The 23,495-nt window shown below is 43.3% G+C and overlaps 1 protein-coding gene across 13 annotated transcripts in view; it reads right to left on the reverse strand.

Annotated features, from left to right (window-relative positions):
- The window catches only part of TENM1 (teneurin transmembrane protein 1), a 375,511-nt gene that overhangs the window by 236,510 nt on the left and 115,506 nt on the right, over positions 1–23,495 (reverse strand). For all 13 annotated transcript variants that reach the window (XM_083484888.1, XM_083484887.1, XM_083484897.1 and 10 more), the window contains exon 3: positions 4,207–4,467. In XM_083484888.1, the coding sequence (XP_083341014.1) occupies positions 4,207–4,467 (261 nt within the window). The remainder of the gene's footprint in view (positions 1–4,206; positions 4,468–23,495) is intronic.

Genomic DNA, 23,495 nt, shown 5'->3' on the forward strand with positions numbered 1-23,495 from the left:
ACTGCCAGGAATCTGCTTGGTCAAAGGAACATAGTTCCTTGGGCCATCTAGCTCAGCAATGCATACACTGACTGACAACAGCCCTCAGGGGCTTCAGGCAGGGGTCAATCCCAGATGTACCTGGAGATGCCAAAAATTGAATATTGCACCTTTTGCATACAAAGCAGATGCTCTTTTGCTGAGCTACTGACCTTCCCCTTGTTCATTCCTTCTTGTCAGCTCATTCTTTTCTTCATTTCCTCCATGCAGCTCTAACCATGGAATTACTCCACGTGGAAGATTTTAGCTAGAACTGCAGGCATGTGACACCTAAAAATGATCCACCCTATTTGTGGTCAGAGATGTTTGGAGGGACCATCTCATCAAATGATTCTAGGGGCAGGAGAAATTATCCCCAAGGGGTTGGAGGCTTGACACTATCAGTAGCACAGCTTCCATCTCTCTCTCCGCCCCTCCCATCCCTTCCCTGCCTTAGTTCCTGCTTTGCTGCAGGTGCTGCAAAGGTCAAGATTAGCATCTGTGTTGGCAGCTTGGCCACCATTCTGCATCTTCCACAATTCCCCAGACTCAGATTTGTTCCAGGGCATAATGGAGGGGAAATGGCAGCTACCATACAAATGTATACATATATACACAAACACAGTGGGGGAACATCAGGATAGTGGACTTTTTTTTCTAGAGGGGTGGAGGAAAAATATTACTTTCACCAGAAAAAGTATCACCTGATAAACTTTTGCTCAGTTCTAATTCTAGAATGTACCATGAGTTGTCATTAACAATGAAAACAGGAATTTTTAAACAGGTGTCTTGGACTATCTGACAATTGCCCTCAATCCAGACTACAGCCCTGAAACAAGGGAATATCTGCATCATGATGCACCTCCAGAAATGAGATGGAATAGGAACAAAGAAGAAAGCTGCCTTATTACAGGTTGGAGTGTTTCTCCATCTTGTGCAAACTCATGCAGTCGGTGTCCAAGGTCTTAAGCAGATATCAGCTGGTACCTGACCATATCAGCTTGAGATTTTTTTTTAAAAAAAAGCATTCTCAAGAAAATTAGCCAGCATTTCTCCTAGTACACAGATCTTTGTAACAATTTTCCCTGATGTAATGTATCTGTAGATACTATATTAACCAATATATGTATATTATGCATACTTTACCCTGTTATTTGCTTTTTTTTTGCACAGAAAACTGGGCTGAGTAAAATTCAGAGAAGTGTGACATTTCAAAGGATAGCTGAGTTTTGGTTTGCTTTTCAGTAAGTGTGATTTAGCTCGATTTACCTATAGATACAAACTGAACTGAATTTCTTCTCCATCTGTGACACCCTCCCAATCAATGGCAACAGCCTTAGACCTTGGACACAGACTTTGACAAATCAGCATCAGACGTCCCTTGACTGTCTTAGTAAGCAGCCATTGGGGAACCTTCTTCTGTAGAGAACTGCAGATATGACAAAAGGATGCAAACTGCACAAAGATGAGTTGGAATGTCATAGAATGTATAAACTGCCATCCAGGAGTTATTTATTCTACAACCCTGCAATTATCTGGGAGGTCTACATAAACTGTTCCTTGCACCACCACCACCCCAGTACCTGCATTTGAAGATCTGAGGTACATGCAACTCTTATGAGCTTCCATAGAAAGGGGTGGGTCATTCTTTTGCTGCTGTTGCTTATTAAATTTATATCCCACCCTTTTCCCCAAAGGAGCCTAGGGTGGCAAACAACAAGCATAAATAAAATAAAAATAATTCCAGTATATATGCACACAGGGAAACATCTCAACGTGCTGAAAGAGGAAGGTTTTCAGTAGGTGCTGAGACGATACAAGAGATGATACCTGTCTAATATTCAAGGGGAGGGAATTCCAAGGAGTAGGTGTTAGTTGCTAATAACGGACAAGACATCTTGTCTGAAGAATGTTGATGATGCAGGCACAAAAACATGGGATATCACTCAAAATGCCTTGTCATGTATTGTGAATATGATGTGAGTATTGAAGATGGGTTGGGTGCTTGCCCCATGATAAAAGGAGTATCAAGGGTGAGTGATTTGTGATTTTCCCAATCATATAGACTTCAAAATACACTAGTGAGCTGGGATGCCTGTGGGACATTGACACGAAAAACATACAAGGACAACTGTGGGACAGATTTAAAATTATGCTACTGACTTCACATCTGACCCGAGTTCTCCAACTGTCAAAATGTATAAGTAGAACTGTGGAAAGCAAAGACATCACAAGGGCTGATTACATTTAGCTGTACCATCTCCTGTGCTCAGATGCTATTTGTGTCAACACTCCAAAGTTAGTTAGTATGTTGAGTTTTCCCTTTCAATATTTTATTCATCAGTGTGTGAGTATGCGATTTCCATCTATCCCTCTATCTTAATGGGTAAGCTGAACAGATGCAAATGATATTATGCCAATAAAATCATATTAACTGACTACTTCAGAAACACGTTACAGTTATTTTCCCAAGATCAGTTCAAAGAAAATAAAACAATTCAATAAAAGTGCTTGATATTACAATGAAAGCCCTGAATAACTTAGGCCCAGGATATTTAGAAGATCATCAGTTGGATATATTATCATTATTTTTCAGCCTCTACAGCATGGGTAGGCAAACTAAGGCCTGGGGGGTGGGGGCAGATCCAGCCCAATCGCCTTCTAAATCCGGCCCGCGGATGGTCCGGGAATCAGCGTGTTTTTACATGAGTAGAACATATCCTTTTATTTAAAATGCATCTCTGGATTATTTGTGGGGCCTTCCTGGTGTTTTTACATGAGTAGAATGTGTGCTTTTATTTAAAATGCATCTCTGGTTTATTTGTGGGGCATAGGAATTCGTTCATTATTATTTTTCAAAATATAGTCTGGCCCCCCACAAGGTCTGAGGAACAGTGGACCGGCCCCCTGCTGAAAAAGTTTGCTGATCCCTGCTTTACAGCCACAGCAAGTGCTGCAACCTTCCAACTGTTTGACTGTACCCCCAAAGCCACACTCCTCCATTGTTTCCCAAGATGCACGGATGCCAACAACATTATTTGATATCTATCCCATCCTTCCTCCTGAATGAGCTCAGGATATCACAAGGATCTGTGTCAACCTGGGCACCTTCCTTCCAGTTGGTGATGCCCGTCTTCAAATAAAATAAATAATAAAACATAGCTGCTCCACCATCAGCCGATGATGGAAGTTTCCGCAAGCTTTTAGTCTGTTTGAATAAGTAGCGTCTGGGGGCAGGGGCAGGGATGAACCCCCGGCTTTGCACGCAGAAGGTCCCAGGTTCAGTCCCAGGCATCTCCAAATAATCAAAAGTAGCTTCCGATATGAAATACCTTTCTCAGTCTACAGTCCTGGAGAACCACTGCCAGGCAGTATATACATATATTGTTTGTTTATTAATACAAAATTTGTATACCATCCGAAGATCACAGGGCGGTTAACAACATAAAACTACAAGATGAGAACATGAAATGCAAAATAATCAGAACAACAACAAACCAGTAACCCCCTTCCCACAAAGACTCTTTATTAAAATTATTATTCCTTTATTATTATAGGATGCTCATGTATAGCGAGTCAGATCATTGGTCTATTGAGCTCAGTATTGTCTACACTGATGGGAAGCAGCTCTCCAGGATTCCAGAAAGGAAATCTTTTCAAGTCCCTCCTGGAGAGTCTGTGGATTGAATCTTGGACCTTCTGTGTGCAAGGCAGATGCCCTAGCTTTTAGGTACTGAGTGAAGCAAGTAAAAGTCTGTCCTGGAATAAGGCACCTTTCTCCAATGTCTTTGTTTGAATTTGTTGTTATTGTTTTATATTTAACGCTGCTTTCCCCCTTTCAGTCTTTTTAAAACAAACATTGTTGATGCCTCTTACTATGTTGTTCCTCAGCCTGCCCTTTGGATTTCTTTTTAACGAGAGTAGAAATTATCTGATAAATAATGAAGTAAATTTCCACAGTGTATGAAAATTAGATTATTATTATTTTTTACAAAACCACCATGGATGCTCACGAAAGCATACATACCCAAGTGTATACATTTTCTACATTTTGTTTACCCGACTGCTGCCTCATTGATAGTTCTGTTTAAGTACAAACTAGCATTGCTGAACCTCTTTCTCATACATGCACACCCACACCCACATTGAAATAAATCTATGCCTGTTTTTAATGGCTTGCTTCATTACCGTTCTCCCCATCAGACTTCCTTTCGTGGTCAGTATCAGTGAGGGATAGCGCTGAGTTTGCGCGGCTCGATAAACACGAACTGTGCTCCGATTTCATTCCGGACATCCACATCCTCAAGGCCTGATCTGGTGAGGCTCCTCCTTCTGTCTCGGTATCGACATCAGAACCCATCTCTATCGGATAGCCACACTGGGAGACAGCATGCATGTCTGGCTGGTAGCCAGTGCACAAGATATGTGGAGTATCATGAAATTCCATCTCTGCAAAAACAAACACACACCAAAGAAACAGATTTAATAATACATTTACAGACACACAAAGAGAGAGAGAGAGAGAGAGAGAGAGAGAGAGAGATCATTCAGCCTTTGCCTATTTTCCAAAAGATTCACTCATCTTCCATGGCTCCAGCTTTTTTTCTTTTTTAAAGTGTTATGGCCTGCCATTCCCTTGTCCCTTCCATCTTCTAGCCCCAGAACTTCCTCCAGAGCTAATTGTGCATATTCTGCCAGCTGGGTCCAAGGAACAAGGGCTGCAGGCAGCTCACTCAAGCTCACCCACTTCCAGGCATGTTCCTGTTGACAGCAGCCTGCTGGCAGGATCACATCTATTTGTTGTAGCAAGAGCTATAGGGTGACTTGAGCCCAGGAAGTCTGATGAATGCTAATTTGACAACACATTTCAAAAATAGGCAGAATGTGGCCATCTATTGATATTTTAATTTTGCAGGTGGCATATGTGACACTGTAAATATATTTGGAGACGAGGCTTTTGCTGGCACAGAGCAAAACTGTTGTGGGTGAGCTGAAAAAAAAGGATACTTCCTTTCCCTTCAAACGCTTTGCATTGCCTTCACAGAGTATTTCCTTAAATATGCATGCTTTTGTAGTGCTCCAATTCCCACAGGATGTATTTTCTTTGAAGCTCTTATAGTGCCATAAATGGTGGTTTTTAGCTTTGCACATCTAACCTTGTTACCTACAATACTGCATATTCCCTGGAGGAGATAAAACTCAAAGTGGATTTATGATATTCTTAGGCTCTCTTCAAAACACACATAAAGCCAGCAGGTTGGGAACCATTTTCATGTGATGGAAAGCCACAGTGCAGATGCGTGCAGATGAACAGCATGGCTACATAAGCTGGGACATCTGAACATGCATTGCTAGGATAGGGAACCTCAGGCTCCAGGGATGAATGCAGCCTTACAGGCCTCTATATCTTTCTCCAGGCTCTCCCAAGTCTTTCGCCAGCCACACACCTCACCAGCTCTGCTCCACAATGTCTATGTCTGGCTGGAAAGAGTCTTTAAACTGTGACAATGCTCCTTTGTGGTCTGGGTGAAGGGGTATGTGCATGCCTAAATATGCATGTGAGTACCCTCCAACATTCCTCAGATGAAAATAGGGACGTTCTATTCTACATCAGTGTGCACTCTACGCCCCTTATATATGCACACTGCCAATGGAATACCAGGCTGAGCAGCCCCGATGGCTGTTACCAAGAGCAGTATGTAACAATACCATACCAGCAAACATCTTGGTTATACGTGGGAGCCTTATCTGGTTAAAAATCCATCAGCCTGCCTTGGGCATCAGAGGAGCCACACGTGCTGAATGTTTACGGGGAACACTTCCATGCCAACAATGTAGTCTTTATGGCCGGCGGTTATGACCACACAAGCGGGGGCCCCTTAGGCCACTCCTACCACCACCAGTACTGTAGTTGGGTGCATTAAAAGGTACTATCTGGCAGAGCTGAGGAGTGCAGCAGCAACAGATGGTGCACCACCTCTACCATGAGAGGTGGGGCCTCCTCCTTCCCTGTCTCCACCCTTTGCTGCTCCCTTTCCCCACTCACAGAATTTGGAACTCTGACACAATGAAAAGCCATGGCATCTTAAAGGTATTTATGATGCTCTTGGCATTTTGGGGGCAGTTGGAGACTATGCAAGTGTGAAGAAACACCTGGATTTTTTGTGGCTGTAATGTCTACTATACAATGGTAAGAGTTGCATCTATTGTGCCACCTATTATTATTTTTTTAATCTGGCCCTACCTACAATTTAGGGTTGGTAAAGGTAAAGGTACTCCTGATCGTTAGGTCCATTTGTGGACAACTCTGGGGTTGAAACGCTCATCTCGTTTTACTGGCCGAGGGAGTTGGCGTTTGTCCGCAAACAGCTTCCGGGTCATGTGGCCAGAATGACTAAGCTGCTTCTGGCGAACCAGAGCAGCACACGGAAACACCGTTTACCTTCCCACCGGAGCGGTACCTATTTATCTACTTGCACTTGATGTGCTTTCAAACTGCTAGGTGGGCAGGAGCAGGGACCGAACAACGGTTGGTAGCATATCTCAATTCCAGTCTTCTCAATTTCTCATTTTTCCTATTTTAAATTCAGTTCTCAATGTTTCCACATCAGCTTGAGAATATTATTATTATTATTATTATTATTATTATTATTATTATTATTATTATTATTATTACTACAGTCGTAACTTGGTTCTCAAATTTAATCCGTTCCAGGAGTCGGACTCCCGAGATGGTTCAAAAACCAAGGCACGGCTTCCAATTGGCTGCAGAAGCCACAGAAGCCGCGTCAGACGTTCAGCTTCCAAAAAAGTTTGCAAACCAGAACATGCACTTCTGGGTTTGCGACGTTCCAGGAACTGATTTGTTTGACAACTAAGGCATTCGACTACCAAGGTTCGACTGTACTATTATTATTATTATTATTATTATTATTATTATTCATAAAAACTCATTAGCATTTTAATGCAAATTGCAATTTTGTTTCTTTCAACTTTGGTTACTATGAACATTATTGTAAAGCAAGTCCCCTGTATGAGCACCTTCCCCTAACATATGCATTTTTATTGATGATGATGATGATGATGATGATACTGCACCCATCTGACTCAGCTGCCCCAGCCACTATAGGCAGCTTCCGACAAAATATAAAAACACAATGAAATGTCAGACATTAAAAGCTGCCTTCAGATGTCTTTGGAAAGTCATATAGTTGTTTATCTCTTTGTTTACCTTCATAAACATTCTTTTAATAGAGAATTGCATCACAAAATCTGGAGATGTGTGAATTTTGAAGGGTGACTGTGTATCGGTTCTCATACTGTTTCAGAAAGTGTGAGTTTCATAGATTCAGCTTTAAATGCTAACTGAATTGAATCTTTTCCTCATCCCTATCTACTACTCACAGGTGGCCCCTGGAAGACTGCCCACAAGGGAATGTGGAGTTTAGATGGAAGGAAGTTCCCTACCCCCAGGGGAATGTAGTAACCAATTAAGTGTGTGTGTGTGATTCTGAGAGAGAGAGAGAAAGAGAGAGAGAGAGAGAGAGAGAGAGAGAGAGAGAGAGAGAGACTTCCCTTGACAACAAAATGGTGCAATAACTACCCAATTCTAGCAATGGAGGCTGGTCCACCAGGGTGAAGCTCCCACCTGTCCACCTGCCTTACTTACAACCAGCCAACCTAGCAGGCCGAACTGCCTGTTATCTTCCTCGTCCTTCATCTTAGTGTTGCCTTAGCAGGGAGGAGGATGGGGACAAAGCTGGAATTATTTGGCTCTGCTTGCCATTGGCTCCGGCTCCACCTATGGCTGACGTCTCTGCCTTCAGCCCTACTAGTCTCAGTGAGCACCAGCTGCCACTGCTTCCTCATAGTAGTGCTCCTCTCCAAAGGTCCAGGTGCCCATCCTCGCCCTCTTCTAACAAACCATTCCACTCCCTGTCCCCAAGTTCTCAATCTTTTTTCTTTTCTTTTCCAACAGATGCTCAGCATTTCATATCCACTGAGCATGCCAACACCTCCTTTCTGATTTCTCAGTGGCCCTCATGGGTTTTATTGCTATTTTTGTAGGGACTGGAACCCTGGTCTCCCAGTTCCTAGCCCAATGGTCTAACCACTACACCAGACTGGCTCCCAATCCGTGGCCCTGAAGGGAGAAAAAAAGCAGTAGTGCTCCTAGATTGTAGTAACTAGAGCGGTAGGATTTAAAAGCTCCCCCTTAATCAACAACTTTCCTGATTACTAAATGAATAAATTTGGGGCTGAGTTGGATGAAATCCTCTAATATGAAGCAAAACTAACCAACGAAGACACACACACACACCCAGCCCCACAAAAAAGCACCACCGCAGAGCAACAAGAAGGTCTCCTTTAATCCCAACAATTGGCTGATGGCAGCTAGAAATATTTGCTCTCAAATTCCACAGCTACATCCCTGGATATGAGCGCAGGGCTTCCAGCCATGTGGCCCCACCTTTAGAATTCATGCCTTGGGGCAACACATCGAAGTCAAGCTCAAGCAACCTCAAAGACAGGGAAGGGAAACCACATTTATTTTGTTTAGTATTTTGCTTCCTTTGCGTCTTCCACCCACCCACCCGTATTAATCTTAAGGCCCTAGGGGAGAACTTGTCTATGGAGTGGCAGATCTAATTTGTGTTTTAGTCTATGTAATTGCTGCTTCAAGCTGCTTCTGCAATAGCTGCCACAGGACGAATGGAGCAGGCGCAAGGGAGACATTTCCCCCACCTCTTTTTGGCACTTCAAATGGAAGTGGGGAATGGGCCTGATTTAGAGTACAGGGAAGCAAGTACAGAGCGGAATCCTGTGGCAAAAGTTATCGCTACCACGGCTACTTCTATTGAACGTTTGCTTGGCGTCAGAGCGAAATATCGCATGTGGCAGTTGAGACCAGGAAGGGGGCTTGTTTTAACTTCTGAGACTTCAGAACACACACACACACCATCCATGGCAGACAGGTCCAAGCAGACAGTCTAATACTGTGATTAAGATCAAGAGAGTCTGTAGGGAAGGAGCCAGTCTTTGAGGCTTATGCCATTTAGGGCTCTAAACACTGGTGTGTTTACAAACCAACCCAGATGCTTGGAAAATTGATGTGAAACTTAATCTGCTTTAGTTTTTTTAACATTTAACATTTTAACATTTATTTTGTATTGAATTTTTCTTGGTGTTACTGTTTTGTAAACTGCTTTGAGGTTTTCTTTTTTTACATTCTTGTTGCTGTTTAGTCGTGTCCGACTCTTCGTGACCCCATGGACCAGAGCACGCCAGGCATATAAATTTATCTAGTGGCATATAAATTTTATGAAATGAAATAAATGAAGTGGTCACTAATGCAGCTGTTCTAAAACAGGGGTTATATGTGGTCTAAAGGCATCCCCAGGCAGAGTGGATTACAATAATTTCTGTCCGAAAGTGGCCATAGCTGGCAAACCAACTGCAGCTAGGAAGGGGCACTCCTAGTCACCAAGAGCCTCTAGAGATAGTGCTGAATCTGGGACCCCCCCTCAAGGTATGGACCTACTAGGAGTACAACCTCATCCAGGACTTTAAAATTTCAAAATCAGCACAGACGTTAAAAACAATAAAGAGCTCAGACAAAGACAGAAAACACCGAACTGAGTCTGCTCCAGTGTGGAGAAAATATATATAACCACACTGAGATAAAAGTTTGTTTGTGTGTGTGTGTGTGTGTGTGTGTGTGTGTGTGTGTTGTAGGAAAGCAAATTGCAAAATATTGTATTCAATCCTTTCTGAATCTAAAATGTGGTGCCCAATTAATGAATGGTGAAATGAGTTGCCTACAGAAACGATACTTCTTTTTCCCCCTTTTACTATCTGATTTTGCAGCAGCAAACCCTCTGTTTTGCATTTCTATACTCCTGGGCATTTAATTTATTCTAACATTTAACTCCGCACATAATGGAGTTTTTGCCATTTAAAAGAAGAAAAGGTAGCATGTTTAACAAGGGAAGGGGGTGAGAGTAGAGTGTTGAAGAGTGTTGGAGGAAACTTTGCAAAAGAAACATTCCACAACTAGCGATGAAGAAATGCAGTCTGCAGATCTGAGCAACAAAATCATAGGGTCTGATTTCTGATATTGGGTGGGTGGGATTTTTCTGGGTGGTGTTGGTATGTGTTGTTCTTCAGAATTTGCTACATACCAGGGATGATGGAGTCTCAGAAGTCCCTTACACAGAACTTCCAAAGTACATAGCAGCCAGCTGGTTGTTGGGTGCTGTTTGGATACCACAGTACAAGGAGCTTCGCCACAGACCTATGCTCAATTAGGGTCACCATACATCCGGATTTTCATGGATATGTCCTCTTTTTCAGGGGTAAAATTTCTGTCCAGGGCGATTTTTAGAATCTGCAAAAATGTCTGGGTTTTTCCCCTTTGGTTCCAAGGGAGAAAATGAGTGCAGTCAGACATCCCTCCCCAGTGCCCTCAAGCTGGCTGCAAAGCTGCCCACATGGTGAGGAAAGTGCAGGCTGAATTTCTCCGGAGGAGGAGGCACTGGCAAAAGCAGCATCAGCAGTGGCTCTGCTATGCCCCGATGCTGCTGCCCACTGGCGAAGGAAGAGGAGTGGGGGGGAAGCGCACTGCCCCTGGCAGCGCGACCACCAGGGTGCTATCGTGGCTGCCCCCCCCGCCCACGCTGGGAGCCTCGCCTCTGCAGGCGGCGCACCATGCCCCCAGGATGCATGCCAGCCCTGCTCCCACCTGCTCTGCACCCGAGCAGGAAGCTCTGCCACTGCCACTGCTGTGAGGGCTGCAGCAGTGGTGGGGACTTCCCAAGTGGTGAGGCAGAGGGCAGCCCCACCTCCAAGTTGCTGCTCCTGAGTGCTGCTACCTTGGATGCTGCTGGCGATCTTCATGTTGGACATGGCCTGCTCGCAGCAGCCCCTGTCCTAGCAGCAGCCTCCAGGGTTGCCGTGCTGCCACGAGGCCAAGCTCCCCATCATCTGCACTATCATCACACCGACCTACAGGCTCCTCTAACTCCCCATTCCCCCTGTATGTTCTCCTTTCAAGCTTCCACACCTGACAGCCTTGCCTAAGAAAAGGAGTGCAGCCCGGAGAGCCTCCTTGCAGCTCCCCAACTCCTGCTGCCCTTTCATGTAACTTGGTTCGAGGGCTTTCTCCACCGTTGACCCCTTTCGAAGCTTGCCAGCCAGCCAGCCAGCCAGCCAGCCAGCCAGCCAGCCAGCCAGCCAGCCACCTCTCTCTCCCTCTCTCTTTTTAAGTGGCAGTTGTTGGGTAGTGTTTGCAAAAGGACTGAAAGATAATAGAGGCAGGTTAGCTGGTTCCTCCCTTTGATATTCCAATGGGCAAGGAGAAGTGTTTCTAAGGGGAAGACCTTGGGGAGTGCAAGTAGGATGGCAATAAATAGTTTGGCTACACATAAAGACCTCCATCCATATAGCTAATGTTTATGTACTGCGAAATAATAACAGCCTTCTCAAAGCACCCCGCTGCTGTTTTTGTGGTGTGTAAATAGGGCATCATCTGGATGAGCCACATGGGTGGAAGTTTTTACATGTACCTAGACAAGCTTGGGAAGAGCAGTTTACTAGGTATCCTGGACCAAAGTTGTCCTGAGCTTGGCTTGGTAGCTATGCCACAGGGTTCTTGGGAGGACAAACTATGGTGTGGCAGACCCTTGTATACCACATTGTATGTCTCCCATCCCCCCCATCTCTCCTTCCCTTCCTTCCTCTTTTTCTCTCAGTGCAGGGTGGGGCCAGCAGTGTGTTTGCATGGCGTCTGTGTGTGTAACTGAGTGTGCTGAGTGTGCATGTGCAAGAGTGTGAAGGTGATGTGGTGGTGACGGCGGCATATGAGCTGCTGCAAATGTGTCCTCTTTTTTGCTCTTCAAAAATACAGCAACCCTATCCAATCAAAGGCTGGCAAGGCTGCTTTCTGCAGGGATCAGCTCAACAATCAAGTTCCTGTATTTTTAATATTTATATCCCACCTTCCTTCCAAGGATCTCAAAGTGGTTTGCTCCCTCCACATTTTATCCTCAAAACAACCCTGTGAGGTAGGTAACTGTGAGGCTGGGGAACCGTGACTAGCCCAAGATTGTCCATCTTCATAGCTGAGCATTGATTTGAACCCAGATCTCCTAGGTCCCACTCCAACACTCTAACCACTACCGGTCCGCTAGTTGTGAATCGTCTGAGCTTCTGTGAAAATTTGCTCTAACATGCCCCTTCCTTGGATTTAAATGCAAGCAACAAAACAAAATATACACATGCACGCACGAAAGCACTATAGCATTCTGTTTTTCCATTCACATCAAATTACATCTTGTTGCAAATTTAACATCAATGGAATGATATGAAAGACATCTAGACACATCTGCTACCTCTGATTAGGCAGCCAAGAACAAGGTTTGTCACTCAAAGTTTTCCCCTCAGTCTGGTTTTAAGGGATCTTTCATCAGAAAGTTCAAGTATGGGAAGGGCTTGTGACATTAAAACGTCCTTCACAGAAGAAAAGGAAGAAAATATGCTATTCCAATATTGCGGGGGGGGGGGGGGGAGAGATTGAAACATCTTAAAATCTGAATTCAACCCAAATGTGTTCACGATGACACTTTCGGTGAAGCTTTCACTGCAGGGTTTTTACCAACATGAGTTCATTTCTGAAGGACAATTAGACTGTGGCTTATTAAGGAATATTTAATTCAGCCTCTCTGTGGTGGCTGTTCCATCTTTCTCTTATTTGTAATAAACACAATCAAATAAAGAAAATGCTCAGGGAAATTAGAGGAATCAGAAGTAGGATGTAACAAGGGAAGAAGCAAAGACTCACAGGGAGGGGGGAAACAAAACAAAACAATTTGTGGCCCATGGAAAGGTCCAGCTTGAACAGAAAGTCTTTCTATCTCTTCACGGAGAGGAAAGCCAATGACCAGCCTGGATAAGCCAAGTCACTCCAGTACCCAGAAACCCTTAATTGCTGGAGGAGATGCCCACCAGACAGGGCATCGGCTCATCACAAGATGATGGTCCTCCACACCTAATCCCAGAATATTCCAACAAAACCCCAACACTGGTTTCACTGGCCACCATTTAGCCACCAAGCTAAGGTTGCGTTCATTCACACAGCAGTTTATTCTGTTTTCACAAATTTTTTTTGGTAACCCTTAAGTTCCACCTCACATTTGAGCTTTCCCACGCTGTAAAAGGCACTTCTGGAACTATAGTGGAACATAGTGCAAACTTAGTACTCATTTTCATGTTACTTGCTTCCAGGAGGGGGAAAAAAAGTTTTCAAATTATCTGAAAATGAATGCTGAACTTGCACTATATTCCACCATAGTTACCGTATTTTTCGCCCTATAGGATGCACTTTTCCCCCTCCAAAAATGAAGGGGAAATGTGTGTGCGTCCTATGGGGCGAATGCAGGCTTTCGCTGAAGCCTGGAGAGCGAGAGGGGTTGCGGATAGCAGCCTGCTGCCTGGAGCCCGGGGCGCACTGAAGCAGCGCACCCCGGGCTTCAGGCAGATATCCACAAGCCTGGGGAGCCCGTGGGAGTTCCCGCAGGGCTCCCTAGGCTTGCGAATAGCAGCCTGTTCTGGGGGCTGGGGTCGTGGGAAGCTCAGGCTTCCCCCGCCCCAGCCCTGCGCCTGGGGGAGAAATAATTCCCCCCCTTTATTCCCCCCCCCAAAAAAAACTAGGTGCGCCCTATGGGCTGGTGCACCCTATAGGGTGAAAAATACGGTATATCACATGAAAGCTCAGACAGAATGTGGAAATTAACAGTAAAGGGAAAGTTGTAAGAATGGAATGAACTGCCACATAGATGTGGCCTGAATCAAAGGTTCTGGCCGTGGTGCACAAAGTCCTACACAGCTTAGGCCACGAAACCTTAAAAAATAACCTCACCCCTTATATACCCAACCAGTCACTGTGTCCTGCAGGAGGTCTATTCAGTATGATATGTAGGAACCAGGCACCTATCCTTTGCAACCCCCTTCCCACTGCACATCAGTCAGGCCCTGTCTCTCTTATCTTCTTGGATCCTATAAAAGACCTTCGTTTGTGAACACCTTTAACTTAAGGTGTTTAGATCCAGTCTGTGTCTGTACAGTTATACCTCGGGTTGAAATAGCTTCAGGATAAGTATTTTCGGGTTGCGCGCTGCGGCGACCCGGAAGGAACAGAGAGTGTTACTTCCGGGTTTCGCCGCTCGCGCATGCGCAGATGGTCAAAATGATGTCTTGCGTATGCACAGAAGTGGCGAATCGCGACCCGCGCACATGCGGACACGGGTTGCGTTCGCTTCTGGATGCGAATGGGGCTCCGGAACGGATCCCATTTGCATCCAGAGGTACCTTTGTATTGGACTTGACATAGTGAATCACTTTGGGATGGTTCACGGGCAGCACTTTGTAAGTGAAAGAAAGAAACATATCTCTCACGCTGTATGACATGCCTGCACTGGGGGACAGAAAACCCCAGGAACAGAGAGAGTCTTTTGCTTTTTTCCAAGCAGCTGGAGGTTTAGCATTATAGTCTGCTCTGCTAACCTACTGTTTAAAGGTAAAATTTGCATCAATTGCTCCACCCACTTTTGCTTCAGGCTCCGCCCACTACTGGCATGCAGCCCCTGGAAGGCTTCCCTCAGGTTTGAAAAGGTTCTGCATCACTACCATGGGTAGACCTTGTCCGGAACTCTCTGACTCTTAGGTTGCTGTACAGAAAAGAGGCTTTTTCATCATTATTATTTCCTTAATGCTTTGTTCTCAGAACCCCATGCCTGACCAGGGCTTGCAAACGTTTAAAAGTCCCCCTCCCCCACCCCACTCTGCAGTAGTGATTGCTGATCAATGAAGCCTGCAGCCATCAAGCAAGGAAAAGTGGGGGAAGCTTCCTTCCCTTTAGCAGCAGAGACAGCAAGCTGCACTCTCAAAAAAATAAATCAGACCAAAAAGGGCAAGAGAGCTCACTATCAAATTAGACTACACCAGTCCTGTAAACTCTTCCTTGCCCTGCTGCGAGGAGATAAGCTAAAAAAACACACCCAGAGTTCGTTATAACTAGCAGTATTTTGTCCCACCTCATAAAAATTTGACACAGTTGGAGGTGAACTAATTGAGACAGTGTGGAGATAACGGCATCGAAGGGATTTCAAATGTAATTAAAGAGTGATCAGGAAATGGGGCCCGGCATGGAAAGAAGTATGCTGAGAGCTAGGAGAGCACATAAAGGTTCAAAGCCCATTCCAAAAGTGACCTTTAATAAGAACGAACAAGTGCACATTAAACTGAAGCAAAAAGGCCCTTAAACGCTTTGATGGGGAAAGTCCACACAATCATCAGCTCAGGAAGAATGAAAATGTGAAAACTCTTAATATGGGTTCTTAATGCTTCAACCTTTTATGGGATATTGAACTGACTCAAGGGTTGCCGAACCTGTTGCAGCATCTAGGGTTGGGGGAAGAATTTCTATTAAGTCTGGATTTAAAGGTGAAATTACTTAATTTGCACTTTCTGGAACAGAATGCAAACACAGCCGCACTTTGACATTTCTCCAAATTTTGCAATGCTGTTTTCCGGCCAGGTAATGTGTATAAAAATAGTGGTACCTCCAGCTGCAAACGGGATCCGTTCCAGAGGTCCGGTCAGATCCTGAGGAATTCGCAACTGGAGGTGCCTGTTCTGCGCATGCGCATGGTACGGTAGAGAGCTTCTGCGCATGCGTGTGGCCACAGAAGCGCGCTACCGCGCCACATGCATGTATGCGGTGTGTAGAGCACTTCTGTGCATGCACGCGCGGCGAAACCCAGAAAAATACTTCCAGGTTTGCTGCATGCGTAACCCAAAGGTTACAGAAAAGTGTTTTGCAAAAATGTTTGTATTTGCAAGATTGCATACAAAAATGTGAATATTGGGAGAATTTTATGCTGAAATGCTGGATTTTTGTGAGGACTTTATTGCAAACTAATATGGAAATATGGAGAACTGAACTCAAATATATATGACAAATTGATCCATCTCTAGAAGTGTTATAGGTATGTAGAGAATTGTTTTATGGAACCAGAGGCAATATGCCTCTGAATAAGAGCTGCTGGAGAGTAACTGTGGAACAGGGAATCTTGCCTTTGTGTCTTGCACTAAAATGAGACACTTGGCTGGCCACTGTAGGGGGAAAGGATGATGAATTAGGTGCCCCTTCAGCCTGATCCAGCGAGGCTCCACTTACATTAAGAACCTAGGAAGCTGCCTTACACCATATAGAACCATTGGTTCATCTAGCCCAGTACTGTCTACCTTAATGGATAACAGATTTCCAGGATTTCTATCAGAATTGTCTCTGCTACTGCTACCTGGAGATTCTGGGGGACCGAACCTGGGACCTTCTGCATGCAAAGCAGATATTCTGCCAATGAGCTAAAGCCCTTTCTTGAGCATCACTGGAGGCTGACACCATTGCAACTTCAGCCGCCGCTTTTGTGAGGCACAATACAATCATTTGCAGTGGATTTGGGAGAGGCAAAACGAAGCACGGTACTTTCTCACAATGCATAACTGAGCTGTGGAAGCCACTGCTATGAAACAAGGTGATAGCCAATGGCTTCTACTGCTTTAAAGGGGGAGATGACAAATTAATGGAAAAGAACTATTAATAGCAACCAGCTATCATAGCTAAGTGGAACCTTTAATTGGAAAAGCAGTATGCCACCAAAATGCCTGTTGCTGGGAACAAGCACTGCAGGAAAGACAGGTGTCCTCATTTTGTGAGCTTCCCACAGGCATCTGATTGGCTTCTGTAGGAAACATGGTGTCGGGGTTGAGGCTAATCGGTCTGATCCAGCAGCCCAGCTATTATATATTTATACAAAGTCACAAGAAGCTCAGAATTTCAGCCTCATTCTTTTCCACAGGTCACATTCAGCCCTTGGTCTAATTTCATGTGGCCATCAGAGCATCACCCTATTTTCAAAAGTGTTTTGCAAGCTATCAGTTCAGATCTCTGGCAAGAATGAGCTGTTCCTTGCCCAGCAGTTCTCTGGGCAAGAAGAGGAAGACAGGAAGGAAGTTGGGAAAATGGAGTTATAGAGAGAAGTCCTTTTGGAACAAAGGAATATGCCTTATCATTGGTCCATCTACTTCAGTATTGTCTGCACCAACTGGCAGCAGCTCTCCAGGGTTTCAGACAGGAGATCCTCCCAGTCCCACCTGCAGAACTCAGGGATTGAGCATGGGACCTTCTGCATGCAAAGCACATTCCCCACCACTGAGCTATGGTCTTTTCCATACTTGGCACCACCCATCACTAGTTTCAGTCCCATCAACACCTAGTTAGCAGCTCCCAACAGATTACCACCCCCACGGAGGGGGGAAAAGGTTGCCCCTCCCTGCTTTTAAGGAAAGATGACACTGATTTGTGGATACAAGTTTTCATTTGTATCTCACCAACCTACTTCAAACAATTCCTGCAATTATGTGCTTTTGGTAGCTTTGACCAAACATCAATTCTCTTCTTTACTATATATATATATATAACTACATCTTGGTCTATTAAAAAAAGGAGACACCGTTTACTTGATTTGCCTCTGTGAATAAAAGATTCCTCGCAATCTTAGCTAACAAATTTGCAATAAAAGTTTGTGGAACACAGTAAGAAAATACAAAACATTGTGATTATTATATGAATTTCAGCAAACGTACAAAGCAACTGCCCCAACTGGAAAGATTATATTTATATTGAACTGTTATCTCTTTCTCTCCACCCCCCCCCCATATTGTGATTGATCTGCATTTATCAGTGCCACTGCATTTACTGTTTCTCTTTTTTTTCTTTTATAGCTTCTATTTATCTAGATAATGTAGTATTTGCGTAAAGGAACTGTATTATTTACTCTTCTTCTTTCCTGTTCAAAAATTTATTGTGCATTAAAAATGAAAGACATTTTATGCCCTGAAATTCCTCTGAAGCTGCCATAAAATTATATTGAGATATGCATATTTGTTTGTTAGCAATATTACTCCATTCAATCAAGAAGTCTAAACAAATCTGTTTTCCCATCACCACAATTGATGTGGCACAAGAGATTAACAGAGATTTCTTCTAATCCATACAAAGCTCTGAAAAACATTAATAAACTACAAGGCTGAAGACTAAGAATTCAATGTACCAAAGTGTAATGTACCTAAATGCAGTACAGAAGTGCTGAAAATGTGAGAGCTACTTGCTTAAGACCACCATGTTTAGTTGAAGGCACAAACAGTATCACCTGCCTGGCAAATGGGATGGAAGTACATAGGCTTGCATCCAGTGTAGTGCTAAGTAGCTGTCCCAACAATGCAAAAATTTCAATGTGCAGAATGGGTCTTTCCTCCCCCTCCTCTCTCTGTGCCCTCTTTAAATCCCCTCAAACCCCCCAAAACAGAACTGGGGAGGGTGCAGGACATGCATGGTTGGGGGGAGAGGAGAGGGTGAAAGTCCCATTGCACAAGCATAAATCCTTGCACTGACAGGACAAGGGTACCACCCATATTTCATATGTAGACATTTGTAGAGCATAACTAGAAACAACAGACAACTGGGAACAACATGGAATTGGGTGCCCCAATCCCTTTAAGACAACTGTGCTCAATATGAAATCATTCGGGGGCGTTAGAATGGTGATGTGATATTTAGGGTGGGGGAGGGAAAGCATTTTCCTGCACCCGCTTTGAACACATGAATAAGCCTTGAAGAGTGCTCAAGTTGCTGTGGAATGTGAATGGCGATGCACATACTGGCAAACCAGTGTGGATAAATGGCACCCACACTAGGATGTTCATTAGGAACCATATTTACATATTGTTTAAAATAAAAGGACATAAAAATAGGGGGAAACTGAGCAGTAGATAATAAAAATAATCTCAAACTCCCAAACCAATCTAAAAGTCTTTTTTAAAAAATAAATAAATAATAATTTTAAAAAGTTTTAAAGGCCTGGGAAAATTCCTAGCATTTCTAGTGAAAAATGGATTTTGAAGCAAATGACTGGAAAGGCCTGAGACCCCAGAGGGCCAATAAACAAGTGAACTGCAAGGACGAATAGTCTGATCTAGCACAAGGCAGTTTCCTTTGCTCCCAGTTTCTTGACTCTTCAGTTTAAAATGATCAGGTATCAGTAGGTGATGGGGGAAATGACTACTTTCAATCACAGAAGGCCAGACACTCCAGAGAAGACAACACTGGTCTGACCCCAACGACACTATACATTTAAAGCTGCATCATATCCCTTAAACAGGCATGTCTTCTTCAAAAGAATCCTAGGAACTGTACTTTGTTAGGAAGCTACTATTCCCTTCACAGAGCTGCAATTCCCAGAGTTCTGGTGCTAGGCTGTTTGGTGCTTCAAACATCAAAGTAAGCACCTGTAATTGATCCTGGAAAACAACTGGGAGCCAGTACAGCTGACAGATCTATGACTACTGTCTATACCAGGAACCAGAGACCTGTAACTCTCAAAATCTTTTTTTGGACTCCCATTGGCCATGCTGGTGAGAGCTTGTAAGAGTTGGAGTCCAATAATGTCTTAAAGAGCACTGGTTCCTTACCAGTGTTCCTTACTGAATGATGGGTTTAGCTTTTGCTGTTGAGAATCTAATTCTAATTTTGGATTTCCAGAGGTGTTTAACAACCAATCCTTCTTCTCAGGGAACTCTGGGAATCGTGGCTCTGGGAGGGGAATAGGGAGTCTCCTAACAACTCACAGCACCCTTAACCAACTATAGATTTCAGGATTCTTTGGGGGAAGCCATAGATGTTTAAAGTGGTACAATATAGCTTTAAATGTATAGTCTGGATAGGGCCTCAGACTTGGTAAAAGGAAATTTTGATACACTCCTAAGCAAGCAAAAAAAGCTCTGAATGGTCATAAATAAACCAGCAGTCACTGCTGTTCTGCTAAATGTTAGGATTTTATACAAAATAGATTACAAGGTTGCCTTTCTGGAAATATCACAAGGAACTAAATTTTTTAAAAGGGAACTCGCTAATCAGATCTGTTAACAAAATGTTAGTCTTTGAAGGGGAAAAAGCCTTACATACGTTGCCTCTAATTCACTTTAAATGTTTAAAGAACTCTTCAGCATTCACTTTGATCAGCAAGCAACCTCACCTCCCCCATCCCTTAGGGTGGGGAAAAACACAACAAACCTCAAAGCATGACCTCACTGAATATGTACATGCTGGTCCTACCTATATAGGGATATAGGAAGCTGCTTTTTACCGTGTTAGACTGATGGTCCATGTAGCTCAGTATTGTCTACATTGTCTGGCAGCAGCTGTCCAGGATTTCAGGCAGGGTTCACTCCTGGCCCCACCTGGAGATACCAGGGACTGAACCTGGGATCTTCTGGCTGCAAAGCAGATGCTCTACCACTGAGCTATGCCCTATACCTAACAGAATGATGCCACATTAATTAACACTTTATTGTTTTGTGGGGCACATCTCTTTTGCTAAATGTGTACCTGCCTGGGTGCTAAGATCTTCAGGTGAGCACCTTCCCATCAACATCAGAAGCACGCTTGATGGTGACACAATTCCCTCCCAAAAGAGGTCAGACTGGCTCCCTCCTTGTTATCCTTCTGCCAGCAGGCTAAGACCTTCCTGTCCCAACACGCCTTTGAAACTAAGGTATAAATGATGATGACGATGATTTCCCCACCCATCTGACTGGGTCACCCCAGACACTCTTGGCAGCTTCCAACATATACAGAAACATACTAAAACATCAAACATTAAAAACTTCCCCATACAGGGCTGCCTTCAGATGTCTTCTAAAGGTTGTCATAATGCTTATTATAGGGCTGCTGTACTTTAATGCTGGTTCTAAATGTGTTCAGCTCTATTTTAATTATTGTTTTTAACTCACTTGGTTTCATTGCTTTCTATTTTATAATGTTCTTTTTAGATGCTGTATCAGTGTAAAAGGTGGAGTATAAATAAATATGTGATGATGATGAAATTGTAAGTTGCCTTGAATCCCAACTTGTGAAAAAGGCAGGATATAAATATATCTAATAATCATAATCTGTTCCATTTGGGATGGTTTTTATGTGTTTTATTTTTTTAAAAAAAACATTATATTCTATTGTTGTAACCTTCCTTGGAACCTTATAGTGAAGGTTGGGTGACCTAAATGAATATTTGTGTACCACTTTCGCCACAAGATTGTGCACAAAATTACTCACAATGTAACAAATGAATGAAAAGTATAACAATTCTTAACAATTCTAAATAATCAACATATCCATAAGAATATACCCCCCTATCACATCTGATGTTGTGGTGTGTTAACAACAAATTATCAAATAAATTGTGGTGGTTGATCTTAAAGAACTAATGGTTCAACATAGTGCTCTCTGGAAATACCTTTCCTTTCTCTAAAAAGACTTCCAAAACATATGGGAAAGCAGAAACAACATTTTTTGTTTATCAAAATGGGTGCTATCAAAATGAGACTGACTTCTTATCAGTAGTTGTTTGCTTATATTTATCTATATCTTGGGCATTACTGAAAGAAGCCATGTAATGTAATTTTCTACAATTCATCTGTGAAAATACAATCAGGCTTCTCAACCTTATAATTAGAGAAAAACCTGCTGAGGATAAATTGAATGCATTAAGAAATTAACATACCAGTAAATGACTGATCATTACAATTTACAGAATTTGCATTACTAGGAATTCTATAAAAAGAGGAAGCATATCTTGTTATTTGAGGTTCTCCATCTGGAAGATTCAGTAGTCTAAGATCTTCCTAGTAAAACCCTTACAGCACTTCAACAAACTGCCTCATTCAGGCACGCTAAAAATTGTGACTATTATCTGCAATGATCTAACTATATGTTGCCTCTATTGAAGCACATAGAATGTGGAATATCTCCACCATTTGTTCCAATTACTGTATTGTATCATTATTTATTAAAATCTTAGGGACAGATGGTTTTGAATACACCATGCTCAAATCTAACAATGCATATTGCATTGTGTTGTATTTGTGAAGACTTCCACACTGATCGATCAAGTGAATGAGATAGCATAGAATGTTCACAAACAATTCAAATGCTAAGAAAGCTGAAAGCTTTGTATATTAATCAGTCTATTTTGTATATGAATTATAATTGTAACTTAGCATGTTTCTACCAATACTGATTTCTTCTCTGACTTTAATATTTTTAAACAAATATAGAAGGGCCATAATCAACTGTTGAAAATTAACCCATACACAGTGTTCACACAGGCCTTGAGAAACAGCTTAACCTCTGTTCTTTCAGTGCCCTCAGCATTGGTCCTCAATCCCTATCAATAGTGTGAAAAAAAGAAAGTATTGCAAAACATCCAAATGAATCAGTTGTGTGATGTGAGTCCCTACTGCATTACACCTATGCAGCTTGAGGTTGAGGCTGCAGTATCAGGTTCTTCCAGGACATTCACTGGGCCTGTTTTGACCCAGTAGAAACTAGGAAGTTCATGAGAAGAGTTCAGGTTCCCACAGACATAATAAGATGAAGTAAAGTGGGGTCAAGCAAGGCAAGCTAGAACAGGTCACACAGTAAGACAAGTTCCATGGCACAAGGGAAGATAAGGATTCAGAATGGACAACTCAACATGGAGCATCAGATAAAGCAAGTTTTGAATGTTGCAAGAGGTAAGGCAGACTAGTCTTAATCAGAGCTGCAGGTCAGTCTGAATGGTTAGCTTTTTCCTGAGTGAGAGGAGTATCTTTAGTTGAAGGGGCCTTGCCTGTTTCAACACCAGGGCTTTTTTTCAGCCAGAACTCATGGAACTCAGTTCCGGCACCTCTCAGGTAGGCGCCATTGCCATTCTAAAATAAGGTTACCAGATTTTTTTCACTGAATCCGGGGGCACTTTTCAACTTCCTACTAAATAGATGGAGACAACTGGTAACCTTATTCTAAGAGAACAAAAAAATGAGTTCCGCACCTCTCTTCCTAGAAAAATAGCACTGTTCAACACCAAATGATCTGCAAACAGGAAAAAAATGGTAGCTCTGCTGGACCTTCTAGACTAGTGTCATAAGAGGTTGAGAGTAGCGATGTGACCTCAACCAAGCTGTAGAGGTACTAGCAAAATGACCTTTTCCTGTGCCAGAACTTCTGTTTCAGCAGGGACTACTGTGGCAATGTCATGGACTGGCTGGATGCAGAGGAATGGTGGGAGGCACCAGCTGGGGAACCCCCCCAAAGGGAAGAAGACTCAAAGCCAGGAGATTGGTGGTAGGATGACAATCAGTGGTCATAGGGAGAAGAGGGACCAGACTGCAGGGAGGAAGTGTCAGAAGCTGAAGAGGTAAAGTGAGCAGGAAGAAGCTGTGGCAGATCACAGTCCAGAATCAGAGGCAGAAGAGGAGGTGTCCAGAAGGCAGAGATGAGGTAGGCTACTGAAGAAGCAATGGAGGTCTCCCTTTCCTGTCATGAC

The sequence above is a fragment of the Podarcis liolepis genome (genome assembly GCF_965112155.1).
Source record: "Podarcis liolepis genome assembly, chromosome: Z".
Classification (NCBI taxonomy): Eukaryota; Metazoa; Chordata; class Lepidosauria; order Squamata; family Lacertidae; genus Podarcis; species Podarcis liolepis.